Source organism: Stomoxys calcitrans, chromosome 2 (assembly GCF_963082655.1).
Source record: "Stomoxys calcitrans chromosome 2, idStoCalc2.1, whole genome shotgun sequence".
Lineage (NCBI taxonomy): Eukaryota > Metazoa > Arthropoda > Insecta > Diptera > Muscidae > Stomoxys > Stomoxys calcitrans.
Genome location: NC_081553.1, coordinates 106,999,425 through 107,014,056, shown reverse-complemented (window position 1 = coordinate 107,014,056; position 14,632 = coordinate 106,999,425). Strand labels below are relative to the sequence as shown.

Below are 14,632 nucleotides of genomic sequence, written 5' to 3'. Positions count from 1 at the left end.
AAAACGAATTTGATAGCCTATCTTAGGGCCATGTGTTTGGTGGAGGCCTTACCGTGTAAACTCCCCTTAACCAATGGCAATATGGGGTTTAAATAAATGGTATTTGAAAGAAGAGCACGATGCTGATATTTTTCAGGGCCAAGTGTCTGGGGGACCACCTCACCCCTGAAAACACCCCTAAATCAGATATCATGAGAATATCGGGATGAAATAAAGTATCTTAAGAATAGAGTACACCTTATATCCAAACTTAAATTCGTAAACCAATAAAGTTCATATGAAAGCAAAAAAAAAATTAATTTTTGTGAAAACAAAAATTCAAATTGAAAATTAAAAAAAAAAACGAATCAAGATCTCTTAGCACTTCTTTTTGAATTTTGCAGATAAAATTGTCCTTAAACAAATAAAACTAAGTTCTGCCCGATTTTTTTTTATAAAAATCCCCAAAATATCCCTTTTGGGCAAAGATGGTTTCAAAATCGCATTTTTAGTAAATTTGCTGTGGAGCTTAGAGGACACATGGAGGGAAGGAAACATGTGCCCAATTGTTGAATCTGGGCTTTGAAAACTTTGTATTCGAGGTGTTTTCAAAATTTTTTAATAAAAAATTGACTATTTTGGGCGGCAAAGTTGTTGTAAATGTTGTCGCACATCCAAATTATGCATAACATTTAAAATCGAACCACAAATGCCTACGTAAACTCCAAAATACAAAGCAGGTCTCGGTCAAAATTGCAAAAAAATAAAGTTGAATATCTCCAAAACTAGTGGAGATATTGTATACTTTAAGCGGGTTTTTGTGTAGGGAATTTTTAACACTATCCAGCAAAAAAAAACTTAAAAATTAAGATTTGGCAGCCCCAACACATTTTCCGAGTACCGAGGTGACCAACTTTAGGGGCACGATGAACCCGGATTACCTAAGGTTAGGTTGGGTTAGGTTTAAGTGGCAGTCTGCCATCAGACTCCCTTAGACGTTTGTTTTCGACCATTATGATACCACACGAACCGAAGAAGGAAGATGCCTTCTAGTTCCTATTGTTGAACCATCCAGGTAGCTTTAAAAACCCCAATAACTTGCGAATGTTCACATCCGCTATATCAGAGAGGTCCTCAAAGAAATGAGAACTGGACTATTGATCAAGTCAAAAGCAAGTTACACGAATGCAATTTGCCGGTATTTTTGCCCATTCCCATTTCTTCAACGTATCCATACTGGAAAAATTTTAAATCTTACCTTTTTGTCCGAAATGGCCTAAATAGAAAAATCCCTCGGATGGCATCATATGAAATGGACAACCACTGTGTGGACGAAATGAAATGTGAAGTCACTTCACTTCAGTTCACTTCATCTCACTTTACTTCACTTCAATTCACCTAATTTTCAAAATTGATCATGAACTTCTGACGGCGCGAGATTTTGTTAGCACGTCTACAGTCTGCGACCGACATGTTTGCGTGCCCACGGCTCCAAGCGGCTTCCAAATTATTTTCCCGTTAACGAGTCGCAATTACTTTGATCACAGGCACGATGAAATCGGGAGAGCTGTTATAGGCGGTCTCACAAGTTCGTACCACCTTGTGAGATGGGAAACTTCAGGTGACCATTTCTAGTTTAACAGATATACTAGTGTAAAGTTGGTAACGCTTTATGTCAGCTACCGTGTAACATATCAAGAAAAATTTCGCTTTAAATAGGTTTTTCGAATCTATATTTGGTTTACCTATGAATATAAAATAAATAACAATAACAATCAACAGTTATCTAAGGTTAATTCAAATTGGGCAACACTTAATACCGGAAACGACGGAAAATCGAAGCTGGAAGATAGTCACGCTTGGTGTTGCCACCGAATGAGCCCTGAGAAGCTGGGGCAAATGGAGCCTGAGAAGCAAAGTTCAGGGATGAGGCGACACCACCATCGATATTTTGCGATTTGCCACCTAGAGCATCGTATTCAGCTTGAATGGCTCTCTGGGCATTGGCGGCATCTTCAGGGGTGCGGTATTTGACAAAGTGCACCTCGGGTTTGTTGTTGGAATTGCTATTCTCCGCGTTCAATTTATTGGCCAGAGCGGCAAGATCGGTTTGCTTGTTAAGGACATAGATGGCAGTCTGTTGGCTGGCAGCTTGTTTAGCCAAGGCAAGGGCGGCATTTTCCAAACCGCTATTGTCGGGACCCTTGATGAAGACAACACGGAGACCTTGCTTGACAGAGTTGGCAAATTGTTCGGTGGCCTGAGGATCATTGAAATCTTGTTCGTCGGCGGTGTAGGTGATGAATTGTTTCTCAACAGCACCTTGGGCTTCGGGAGCCTCGAAAGAGGATGAGCCAACAGGACCACTAGAGCCACCGAAGGAAGGAGCAGAGCCGGCACCGCCAAAGGATGGACCGCTAGAACCTCCGAAGGCAGGAGCGGAGCTGACACCACCAAAGGAGGGACCAGATCCACCAATACCACCAGATGAAGGTCCGCTCAATGAGGAACCGAAACCTCCTTGTCCTCCATGGCCTCCTCCCAAGCCATTTCCGCCAAAGCCTCCTAGTCCTCCTGAGCCACCAATTCCCCCTGAGCCACCATTTCCTCCGAATCCGCCATTTCCTCCACGTCCTCCGGATCCTCCTGCACCACCACTACCAGGCTGATAGTTATATTGGGCACTGGCCACAGCCACCAAACACAAGACGACGAAGGCACGCATTTTATGATGTGCTACTTGGTATTTGACTTCTACTGTTCGATTTAGTTCACAACTGAGAATGATTCTTTGGCCCAGTCTGCGTCACTTTTATACAATCAAATATCTTTATCCGAGAATTATGAATTTTTCCCTCAGCATATTTGTATAAATTAATAATTTAGAATATTTGCGCATCACAAGGCATATTTAGACATATTTTCTCTTGTTTCAATCGCGATTAGAGACTTGTTTTTTATGCTTCCGTTTTGAGCAAATTCCTGATATTTGCAGCATAAAATCGCACATTTAGTGCTATTTGTTGAGTCACCTAAAGTGGGTCATTGACTTGATATTTGAAATTAAATCAGTGATTAGTGACATTCAAAGCCTCACAGCATAGTGGGTGGTGTCACATCAAGCTTCTCTTAAGGCCAATAAGATTAAAAGGTAATAAAATAAAACAATAAATGCCCACAAAATAATGATATCTTAATCCCATAAGATATTACTGTGGTCAGAACATCTTGAGAGGTTTTATTCATAGTTATTCGTCTAACTAAAAAGACAAAAGTTATTGCCTTTTGTCAAATGCTCATATTTTGCTTAGCTACATTTTATGGCTTGTTATTTGTTATTGGAAATAACATAGAAAGCCGGAAGCTTTCCTTTGTTTTGGTGATTATCAAACATTAAAAAAAATTTGCTGAATTGAATTTCATCAAAAAAGGATTAAATTCCTTATATATTGTGTTCTATCAAGTGGCTACTTTGTTTTTTATCAACCAGACGGACACAACTTCATTATAACCTATGCTAAATTAAATAAAAACCAGTAAGCAAGGGCAAAAGTCGGGGGATACCGACTTTATAATACCCTACAGCTACATTATGGGTGCAAAGAGGGAACTAACCTAAATCTAAACGAATTTTAATGGACCTCGGCGGATGTTATTAAACCATCCGTATCAAATTTCGAGCAAATATGTTCAAAGTGTAATTAACACCGTTGACAAATGACAACATTATTGCAAACTAGCCAAAATCTGACGAACATATATATGGGAGCTAAATCTGAACCGTTTTTGACCAAACTTCTTGCAGTAGGCATCGAGGAACGCGTTTTGCACAATGTCGGCAAGATTTGTCAATAAATGCGCGAGCAGTGGCTCTAGATGCGAAAATCGGTCGAAATACATATATGGCAGCTATTTATAATTCTGAACTGATTTCTCTGAAATTCACCAATAATATTAAAAGGTATAAGAAAATCCTTCTTGCCAAATTTTGAGAGAATCGAGCACTTTATTGCAATATTAGTCCAAATCTGACAAACATATAAAGGGTGATTTTTTTGAGGTTAGGATTTTCATGCATTAGTATTTGACAGATCACGTGGGATTTCAGACATGGTGTCAAAGAGAAAGATGCTCAGTATGCTTTGACATTTCATCATGAATAGACTTACTAACGAGCAACGCTTGCAAATCATTGAATTTTATTACCAAAATCAGTGTTCGGTTCGAAATGTGTTCATTCACCGTAACGTTGCGTCCAACAGCATCTTTGAAAAAATACGGTCCAATGATTCCACCAGCGTACAAACCACACCAAACAGTGCATTTTTCGGGATGCATGGGCAGTTCTTGAACGGCTTCTGGTTGCTCTTCACTCCAAATGCGGCAATTTTGCTTATTTACGTAGCCATTCAACCAGAAATGAGCCTCATCCCTGAACAAAATTTGTCAAAATTTGAACACATTTATATGGGAGCTACATCTGAATCTGAACCGATTTCCAACAAAATTCTTATGTATTGTGATAGTCGTCAGGGAGAGTGCTGTACAAAATTTTGGCAAGATTGGTCAATAAATGCGCTTGCAGTGACCATAGAAGTGAAAATCGGGTGATATACATATATGGGAGCTATGTCTAAATCTGAACCGATTTCTATGAAATTCACCGGTAATGTCCAGAGTAATGTCGAGAGTGATAAGAAAATCTGTTCTGCTGAATTTTTAGAGAATCGTTTAAAAAATTAGCACTTATTGCATTATTTCTCAAAATGGGAGCTATATCTAAAACTGAACCGATTTCGAGTAAACTTTATAGATATTGTCGAAGTCGTCGAGGTAAGCGTTGTACAAAGTTTTGGGATGATTGGTCAATAAATGCGCTTGCAGTGGCTATAGGAGGGAAAATCGGGCGATATTTATATTGGGTTGCCCAAAAAGTAATTGTCGGTAATATAGAGTAATATAGTCGGCGTTGACAAATTTTTTCAACGGCTTGTGACTCTGTAATTGCATTCTTCTTCTGTCAGTTATCAGCTGTTACTTTTAGCTTGCTTTAGAAAAAAAGTGCGCGAAATTTTGTTTACATTTGTTTGTTTGGCGTCAATTTTAATATGGGTACCACATATATTGAAAGAAATTCATTTAACAAACCAAATCAACGCTTGTGGTATGCACCTTAAACGCAATGAATTCGATCCGTTTTTAAAACGAATCATAACTGGAGATGAAAAATGGATTGTTTACAACAACGTTAGTCGAAAACGATCATGGTCCAAGCATGGTGAACCAGCTCAAACCACTTCAAAGGCTGATATCCACCAAAAGAAGGTTATGCTGTCTGTTTGGTGGGATTGGAAGGGTGCGGTATATTTTGAGCTGCTTCCAAGGAACCAAACGATTAATTCGGATGTTTACTGGTGTCATATTCCACCAGGACAACGCTAGGCCGCACACATCTTTGGTCACTCGCCAAAAACTAAGTGAGCTTGGCTGGGAACTTTTGATGCATCCACCATATAGCCCTGACCTTGCACCATCAGACTACCATTTATTTCGATCTTTGCAGAACTCCTTAAATGGTAAAACTTTCGGCAATGATGATGCTTTAAAATCGCACTTGGTTCAGTTTTTTGCAGATAAAGGCCAGAAGTTCTATGAGCGTGGAATACTAAATTTGCCAGGAAGATGGCAAAAGGTTATCGAACAAAATGGCAATTCTATATTTGATTAAAGTTCATTTTAAGTTTTATTAAAAATGCATTTACTTTCTTTTAAAAAATCCGCAATTACTTTTTGGGCAACCCAATATATGAGAGCTATATGTAAATCTGAAATTTACATATAGCCAGGAGGAGCCATTGCGGCTATGAGGCTTAAGGCGATGGGATAATGGATTGAGGATGGGAGCAGCTCATACCATCGCGGTATAATCGAGGCGAAACCGGTATAATCGATGGGAAACCAGGAAGGAAGGGAATAGTCGAGTGCGCGGCGATGCTGCCAGCGGCACAGTCTTGGACTGACAGAACCCTAGTATTGCCGTCAGGAAGATCATGTTACACGAATGGATCCAAACTAGGGGAAAGAGTGGGCCTGGGAGTCTACATTAGGAACCCAGGAACTGAGATCTGTTTTAGACTGCCTGACCATAGAACGATCCTGCAGACGAAGATCCGAGCTATCACCGAATCCGTAAAGTGTTGTGGTACTAATGCGAGGACATCGAGTGTGAACATCTTTACGGACAGTGAAGTGGCCATAAGGGCAATACCAACCAGGACGGTAAGATCACGAACAGTCTTGCAGTGTAAGAAGGAGATTAACACCTTCTCTCAGGATGGCTCAATCCGCATCGTTTGGGTACCGGGATATAACGCAGTAAGGGGGAATGAAAGGATATTCCCGCCCTCGATAAATTTGGTTAACCCGAAGCCTTTCGCGCCGACGCAGTCCGATTTAAAGGCGAGGGCGAGAAACGCGTAAATAACTCTGTGGAACAGCGTAACAGTCGGTAGGACGGGGAAAATCCTATGGTGTGATCCGGATCGTGAGGGGACGAGGCCACAACTGAAAGGAAGTAAGAAGGAGGTTAGTATAGCGTTTGGTCTCATAACGGGACATATAGGACTAAGAGCTCATTTATGCAAAATCGATGCGGCAAGTGATGGGAATATGATAAGACATTGGAGCATTTCCTGTATCATTACCCTCTTTCGCAGCTAACAGACACCGGTACTAAGGTGAGGACACGATACCAGACATACACCAACTTAGGTGAGTGAGTATGTAAAGCAATTAGGGATTTTGTAAGTAGCACGGAATTCCTTACTTAAAATTTTCTTTTTCGAGATTACTTTTTAGTTTTTAGAGCGCATTACAAGCCGATTACTGGTTTAGTTGTATGTCTATAGTGGCATGGGACAGATTAATATATGCACCCTTTTTTCAATCTTACCCTACATTACCTAATGTATACTTTCCTTACTCTTTTTTCTTTAAATTTAGATACAAAAGGCCATGACAGTCATGTACGCATTAGTAGAGCAATAACAAAAAGTGCGAGCGAGCTCAGACACATAACGAAATGTATACCAATGGATGGATCAGGTAGCTTCTTTGCAGTAATAATCAACAAATTTAAACAATCTCTTCCAACTTAATTTCTAAAATATCTAAAAGAAATGCCTAAAGTAATCAAAACAAGTAACAGGCAAACATAAAAAATATTGGGTTGCCCAAAATGTAATTGCGGATTTTTTAAAAGAAAGTAAATGCATTTTTAATAAAACTTAGAATGAATTTTAATCAAATATACTTTTTTACACTTTTTTTTTCTAAAGCAAGCTAAAAGTAACAGCTGATAACTGACAGAAGAAAGAATGAAATTACAGAGTCACAAGCTGTGAAAAAATTTGTCAACGCCGACTATATGAAAAATCCGCAATTACTTTTTGGGCAACCCAATAGCATAACAAAGTTTTTTTTCAGCAAATTTTTGTTCTTAAAATAGCAGATTTTGTTTGCTAATACAGCAGCCCTATGTTTGCTGAAACAGCAGTAATGCCCGATTTCCAATTTTCAGCAGACAAAAACTGCTGTTTTGGCAAACATTTTTGCTGTTTTGAATAACAAATTTGGTTGAGTGTAACATCTACGTAGAGTATGGTCGAAATCTATCTTCCACATTACAGAGTAGCTGGCGCGAATTTTTGTATGTAAAAAATTTTTTTTTTGTTTTAAATAAAACTACTCTCTTTGATCGATTTGACCAAACTTTTCCCCTGACTATTGCTTTGAATCAGTCAAAAAACGAGTTGCAAGCTGCATTAATGTAATCTTCCTAAAGCGAATCTATACTTTCCTGCTCTCTAAAGTAACCCACAACAGAGAAGTCCATCAGATTTGCATCTGGCGAACTGGACATGTACGTGGACGAAATGGAGTGCGGAGTACGATATTTTATACAGTTTAATTTACATTTGTGACTGTGCCGAGTTTTGTCGGGACGCTCACAGTTTCAAGGCAGTTTCCAAACTGTTTTTCCAATAATAATTCACATTTAACGCCAGGCTCGATGTAAGTTATTGAAGAGCAGCCATCGGAGGTCACAGTTGCTCATTCCATCACATATGATGGAACAAGTAAAAACATGCTAAGTTCGGTCGGGCCGAATCTTCGAAACACATCACCATGGATTCAGCTAAAAATTTATGCAAAATTAATTTAGTTGAAGGGCATAATTTTATTGTACATACCAGACTTCTGTCAAACAAGCAAAAATTAAGGCTTCTAGGACGATTTGGCGGTGAAAGCCAGACGACTGCAGTCCGAGTTAAGAGCACGGGCGATGAATGAGCATGCGACCCTGCGGAACAGGGAAACGGTCGGTGGGACGACTAAAATCCTATGGGGGGATCCAGATTGTGGGAAGACGAGGCAATTACTGAAAGGAAGTAAGAAGTAGGTCAGTATAGCTATGTAAAAAATGTTACATAAACTCTGTGCTGCAAGACATAGCATGTGCAGTACATATGGGAAAGACAAAAAGACATTGGAGCATTTCCTTTGTCATTGCCCGGCTTTCGGGTCTAATAGATACCGGCACCTAGGTGGGGACACAATACCAGATATGAAGCAACTTAGAGGCGTGGCATGGAAAACAATTAAGGATTTTGTAAGTAGCAGGGAATTCCTAACATAGATTTTCTTTTTAGAGGTTACCTTGTAGTTTTTAGAGCGCACAACTAGCCGATCAGTGGCTTAGGTGTGTGTGTATAACGGCATGGGGCAGATTAATATCTGCACCCTATTTTCAACCTAACCTAATCTAAAGCTTCTAGGAACCGAACAAGCATGTTTGAGAGAGTGGTTTATATGGGATCTACATCAGGTTATAGACTCATTTGGACAGTACTTCTTACAGTTGTTGGAAGTCGTAACAAAACACCGCATACAAAATTTTAGCAAAAGCGGACAAAAATTGAGGCTTGTAACGATTAAGGAAGTAAAATCGGGAGATCGGTTTATATGGGAGCTATATCAGGTTATAGACCGATATCAACCCTACTAGGCACAGGTGTTTGAAGTCGTAACAGAACATCACATGCCAAATTTCAGTCAAATCGGATAAAAATTGCGGTTTGTAGGGGCTCAAGAAATCAAATCAAAAGATCGTTTTATATGGAAGCTATTGGGTTGCCCAAAAAGTAATTGCGGATTTTTTAAAAGAAAGTAAATGCATTTTTAATAAAACTTAGAATGAACTTTAATCAAATATACTTTTTTTTACACTTTTTTTCTAAAGCAAGCTAAAAGTAACAGCTGATAACTGACAAAAGAAAGAATGCAATTACAGAGTCACAAGCTGTGAAAAAATTTGTCAACGCCGACTATATGAAAAATCCGCAATTACTTTTTGGGCAACCCAATATATCAGGTTTAAGACCGATTTGGGCCGTACTCGGCATAGTTGTTTAAAGTCTTAACAGAAAACTACGTACAATGTTTATATCCGTATTAGTTTATATGAGACCTATATGATTTTATTTATGTTGGAAGTCCGAACAAAATTTTAGCCAAATCAGACAAAAAATGTAGCTTGTATGGGCTCAAGTAGTCAAATCGATAGATCGGTTTTGTATGGGATCGCAATCTGAACCGATATGGCCCATTTGCAATCCCTGATAACCTACATCAATATTTAGTAAAAAAGGGGGCTAGCTTTACGATTTCGACCGCTATCGTGATGGGCGGACGGATATGGCTAGATCGACTCAGAGTGTCGAGATGATCAAGAATATAATCGTATATATTTACTTTATGGGATCTTAGTGAATATTCCGAGGTGTTACAAACGGAATGACAAGATTAGTGTACCCCCATCCTATGGTGGTGGGTATACAAATTATAGCTTCTAGAAGCCCACGGTGGATAATAGAGACATAGGTTTTTGTTGGAGATAAGTCATGGTTATAGACCGACTGAACGGTACTTGGTAAAAAAATTTCGCCTTCCTGGGACTCCAGTCATATCGGCAAATCGGAATATAGGTTTATATGGGAGCTATGTCAGGCTATAGACCCATGTGAACTGAACTTGGCACGGATGTTGGAAATCGCAGCAGATCAGTACATGCTCACTTTCAGCCAAATCGAACAAAAATTATGACTTCCAGGGGCTAAAGATATCAAATCGTAGATCGGTTATATTGTATGAAAGCTACATCATGCTATAGACCGATTTGAACCATACTTTGCACAAGTGTTGTAAGTCATAACAGAACACTGCAAAATTGCAAAATTTCAGCCCAATCAATAACAAGGTTGCTCAAGAAGTCAATTCGAAGAACCTCTTTATAGTGGACCTTTATCCAAATCTGAATCGATATGGCCCATTTGCCATATGTGCAAAATTCCAAGCGGCGAAGTTTACGCGTTCGACTGCTGTCGTGAATTCCACAGACGGACGGGCGGACGAACATGGCCGGATCGACTTAGAAAGTCGAGACGATCAAGAATGTATATACTTTATGGGGTCGGACATTGATATTATCGATGCGTTACAAACGGAATGACGAAATTAGTATTCCCCCTATATGGTGGAGGCCACCGTAGCTCAGAGCTTAGCATGTCCGCTTAAGTACCCTGAACTCCTTTTTTGTTATCCTAGCGAGAACATCAGAAAACATAATTTTTTTGCGGTAATTATCCCCTCCTAATGCTAGTGACATTTGTGAGGTACTTTTCCATATAAAAATTCCCAAAGAGGTGTCGCACTGCAGCACGCCATTCGAACTCTGCTAAAAGAGGCCCCAGCACTCATTGATATTTGAGAAGTTTACCTCTCTTCCTTAATGGAATGTTCATGGGCAAATTTGCTATTTGTATCTTATGATGAAGGATATAAAAAGAACATCAGCAAAATGGCCCACCACGACCACGCTTACAGGACCATATCCTTTTCATGAAATTTTCCATGACCAAATCGTCTCTCGATTTCTATCTTTGAGATTATTAATCGACCTTGGGCTGTTTGCATACACATTATCTTTTAGGTGGCCCCAAAAGAGGAAGTAGCAAGGTGATAAATCACAAGACCTCGGTGGCCAATTGTGATCACCTCTTCCAGAGATAACACGGCCGGGAATTTTTTCACGTGTAAGATCAATGGTTTCGTTGCATGCGTGGCGCGTAACGTCGTCTTTTTGAATATAAAGGGTTTCCAGATCAATAAGATCCATCTCCGAAAATCCGAAAAAAATCATTGATCATCTCTCGATAGCGCAATTCATTCACTTTAATGATTGATTCAACCTCATTGTCGAAAAAGTATTGTCTAATGACCCCGCCGGACCGTAAACCACACGTTGAGGAGAGACTTCTCAAAAATAACTATTGAGTTTTCCGAGGCCCAGATGGGACGATTTTGCTGTATTATGCCCACCGTAGCGCAGAGGTTAGCACGTCCGCCTATTACGCTGCACGCCTCTGTTCAAAACTTGGCAGGAACATAATAAAATTCTCAGCGGTGATTATCCCCTCTTAAGCCTGGCGACGTTTGTAAAGTACTTTTCCATGTTAAAACTTCTCCTCAAAGAGCTGTCGCTCTGCGGCACGCCGTTCGGACTCGGCTGTGAAACGGAGGTACCTTATCAATGAGTTTAAAATAGAATCGGACAGCACTCATTGGTTTGTAAGAAGTTTGCCCCTTGTGACTGCAATTTTTTTACATTTTTGTAGTGAAGTTCGATGCTTTTTGAAGCATTCAAATTCACTACAAGTGAAATTCATTTTTATACGCTCCACCATATGATGGGGGTATACTAATTTCATCATTCTGTTTGTAACTACTCGAAATATTCATCTGAGACTCCATAAAGTATATATATTCTTGATCGTCGTGACATTTTATGTCGATCTAGCGATGTCCGTCCGTTTGTCCGTCGAAAGCACGCTAACTTTCGAAAGAGTAAAGCTAGCCGCTTAAAATTTTGCACAAATAGATCGGTTGGGATTGTAAATGGGCCATATCGGTAAATGTTTTGATATAGCTGCCATATAAACCGATTTTGGGTCTTGACTTCTTAAGCCTCTAGAGGGCGCAATTCTTATCCGATTGGAATGAAATTTTGCACGACGTGTTTTGATACGATATCCAACAACGGTGCTCAGTATGGTTCCAATCGGTCCATAACCTGATATAGCTGCCATATAAATCGATCTTGGGTCTTAAATTCTGCAGCCTCTAGAGGGCGCAATTCTCGTCCGATTTGACTGAAATTTTGCACGTGGTGTTTTGGTATCACTTCCAACAACTGCGCTAAGTTTATTTCAAACCCGACCATGTTTTGATAATGCACGACGTGTTTTGATACGATATCCAACAACTGTGCTCAGTATGGTGGAAATCGGTCCATAACCTGATATAGCTGCCATATAAACCGATCTTGGGTATTGACTTCTGGAGCCTGTAGAGGGCGCAATTCTCGTCCGATTTGACTGAAATTGTGCACGTGGTGTTTTGGGATCACTTTCAACAACTGCGCTAAGTTTGGTTCAAACCAGTCCATGTTTTGATATAGCTTCCATATAAACCGATCTTGGGTCTTGACTTCTTAAGCCTCTAGAGGGCCCAATTCTCATCCTATTTAAGTGAAATTTTGCACGAAGTGTTTTGGTACCACTTCCAACAACAGTGCTCAGTATGGTGAAAATCGGTCCATAACCTGATATAGCTGCCATATAAACGGATCTGGGATCTTGACTTTTTGAGCCTCTAGAGGGCGCAATTCTTATCCGATTTGGCTGAAACTTTGCAAGAAGTGGTTTGTTACGATTTCCAACAACTGTGTCAAATATGGTTTTAGTTGGTCCATAACCTGATATAGCTGCCATATAAACCGATCTGGGATCTTGACTTCTATTTTACTTCTTGAGCCGCTAAAGGACGCAATTTTTATTCGAATTGGCTGAAATTTTACAAATCTTTTCTTTTATCATATGTTGGCCTAAAAAGAGATACCGGGTAAAGAACTCGACAAATGCGGTCCATGGTGGAGGGTATATAGTATTCGGCCCGGCCGAACTTAGCACTCTTTCACTTGCTAAAATTGGCTTCGTTGTTACTTGTCAAATGTCATAGAATAGAAGCATCAAAAGTGACAACTACCGAAATACAAAATAACACCTCTTGTTGGAAAACCCCATATCGAATTTTGACGATGCAAATATGAGTTTGTGCCAATTTTAAGATCAATATCGAAATACTATAAGACGGTAGCGTGATAACAACTGGGGGACACACGGACACCATTAAATAGGCTTAGAATTTTATGACGATCATAAATGTCTGCCATATATATATCGCCCGATTTTCACTGACTGCAAGCGCATCAATTGACCAATCGTCCCAAAATTTTTTACAGTGCTTTCCTCGACGACTACTACAACATCTAAGAAGTTTGATCGAAATCGGTTCAGATTTAGATATAGCTGCCATAGATGACGTAACATGTACAAATTCCAATATGGCTTCTATCTGCGAATAACACAATGTTTACACAAAAATAAGTTTAAAAAAAATTCATTTAATTAAAATTTCATTCGTTTATATTTGTTTCACCTATGATTAAAGAAAATAAATAATAACAACAGTCAACAACTATCTAAGACAGTCTCAAATAAGCCAACGCTTAAAAACGGTAGCGACGGAAAATCGAAGCTGGAAGGTAGTCACGCTTGGTGTTGCCACCGAATGAGCCCTGAGAAGCTGGGGCAAATGGAGCCTGAGAAGCAAAGTTCAGGGATGAGGCAACACCACCATCGATATTTTGCGATTTGCCACCTAGAGCATCGTATTCAGCTTGAATGGCTCTCTGGGCATTGGCGGCATCTTCAGGGGTGCGGTATTTGACAAAGTGCACCTCGGGTTTGTTGTTGGAATTGCTGTTCTCGGCGTTCAATTTATTGGCCAGAGCGGCAAGATCGGTTTGCTTGTTAAGGACATAGATGGCAGTCTGTTGGCTGGCTGCTTGTTTAGCCAAGGCAAGAGCGGCATTTTCCAAACCGCTATTGTCGGGACCCTTGATGAAGACAACACGGAGACCTTGCTTGACAGAGTTGGCAAATTGTTCGGTGGCCTGAGGATCATGGAAATCTTGTTCGTCGGCAGTGTAGGTAATGAATTGTTTCTCAACAGCACCTTGGGCTTCGGGAGCATCGAAAGAGGATGAGCCAACAGGACCACTAGAGCCACCGAAGGAAGGAGCAGAGCTTGAGCCGCCAAAGGATGGACCGCTGGCACCACCAAAGGAAGGAGCAGAGCTGGCACCACCAAAGGAGGGACCAGAACCAAAAGAACCAGATGAAGGACCTCCAAATGAGGAACCTCCATTGCCGCCACCAAAACCGCCGGGTGCTCCTAGTCCCCCTCCCAGGCTACCTCCTCCGAAGCCTCCGTTTCCTCCATGGCCACCTCCGAGACCATTTCCTCCGAATCCACCTCCTCCAAGGCTATTTCCTCCGAAACCACCTCCTAGACCACCTCCTAGACCATTGCCTCCACGACCTCCGGAGCCTCCTGCACCTCCACTTCCAGGCTGATAGTTATATTGGGCACTGGCCACAGCCACCATACACAAGACGACAAAGGCACGCAT

At 40.5% G+C, this 14,632-nt stretch overlaps 2 protein-coding genes across 2 annotated transcripts; both read right to left on the bottom strand.

Annotated features, from left to right (window-relative positions):
• Window positions 1–1,720: 1,720 nt before the first annotated feature.
• Window positions 1,721–2,704, bottom strand: LOC106081802 (glycine, alanine and asparagine-rich protein-like). Its single transcript, XM_059361578.1, has 2 exons — window positions 1,800–2,704; window positions 1,721–1,724 (listed from the first exon to the last, which is right to left on the bottom strand). The coding sequence occupies exons 1-2, from the start codon at window positions 2,702–2,704 to the stop codon at window positions 1,721–1,723; spliced, it is 909 nt and encodes a 302-aa protein (XP_059217561.1).
• A 10,962-nt stretch (window positions 2,705–13,666) lies between these two features.
• Window positions 13,667–14,632, bottom strand: LOC106081804 (glycine, alanine and asparagine-rich protein-like). The gene is made up of 2 exons (XM_013244015.2): window positions 14,344–14,632; window positions 13,667–14,205 (listed from the first exon to the last, which is right to left on the bottom strand). Exons 1-2 carry the CDS (start codon window positions 14,630–14,632, stop codon window positions 13,667–13,669), a joined length of 828 nt encoding a protein of 275 aa, XP_013099469.2.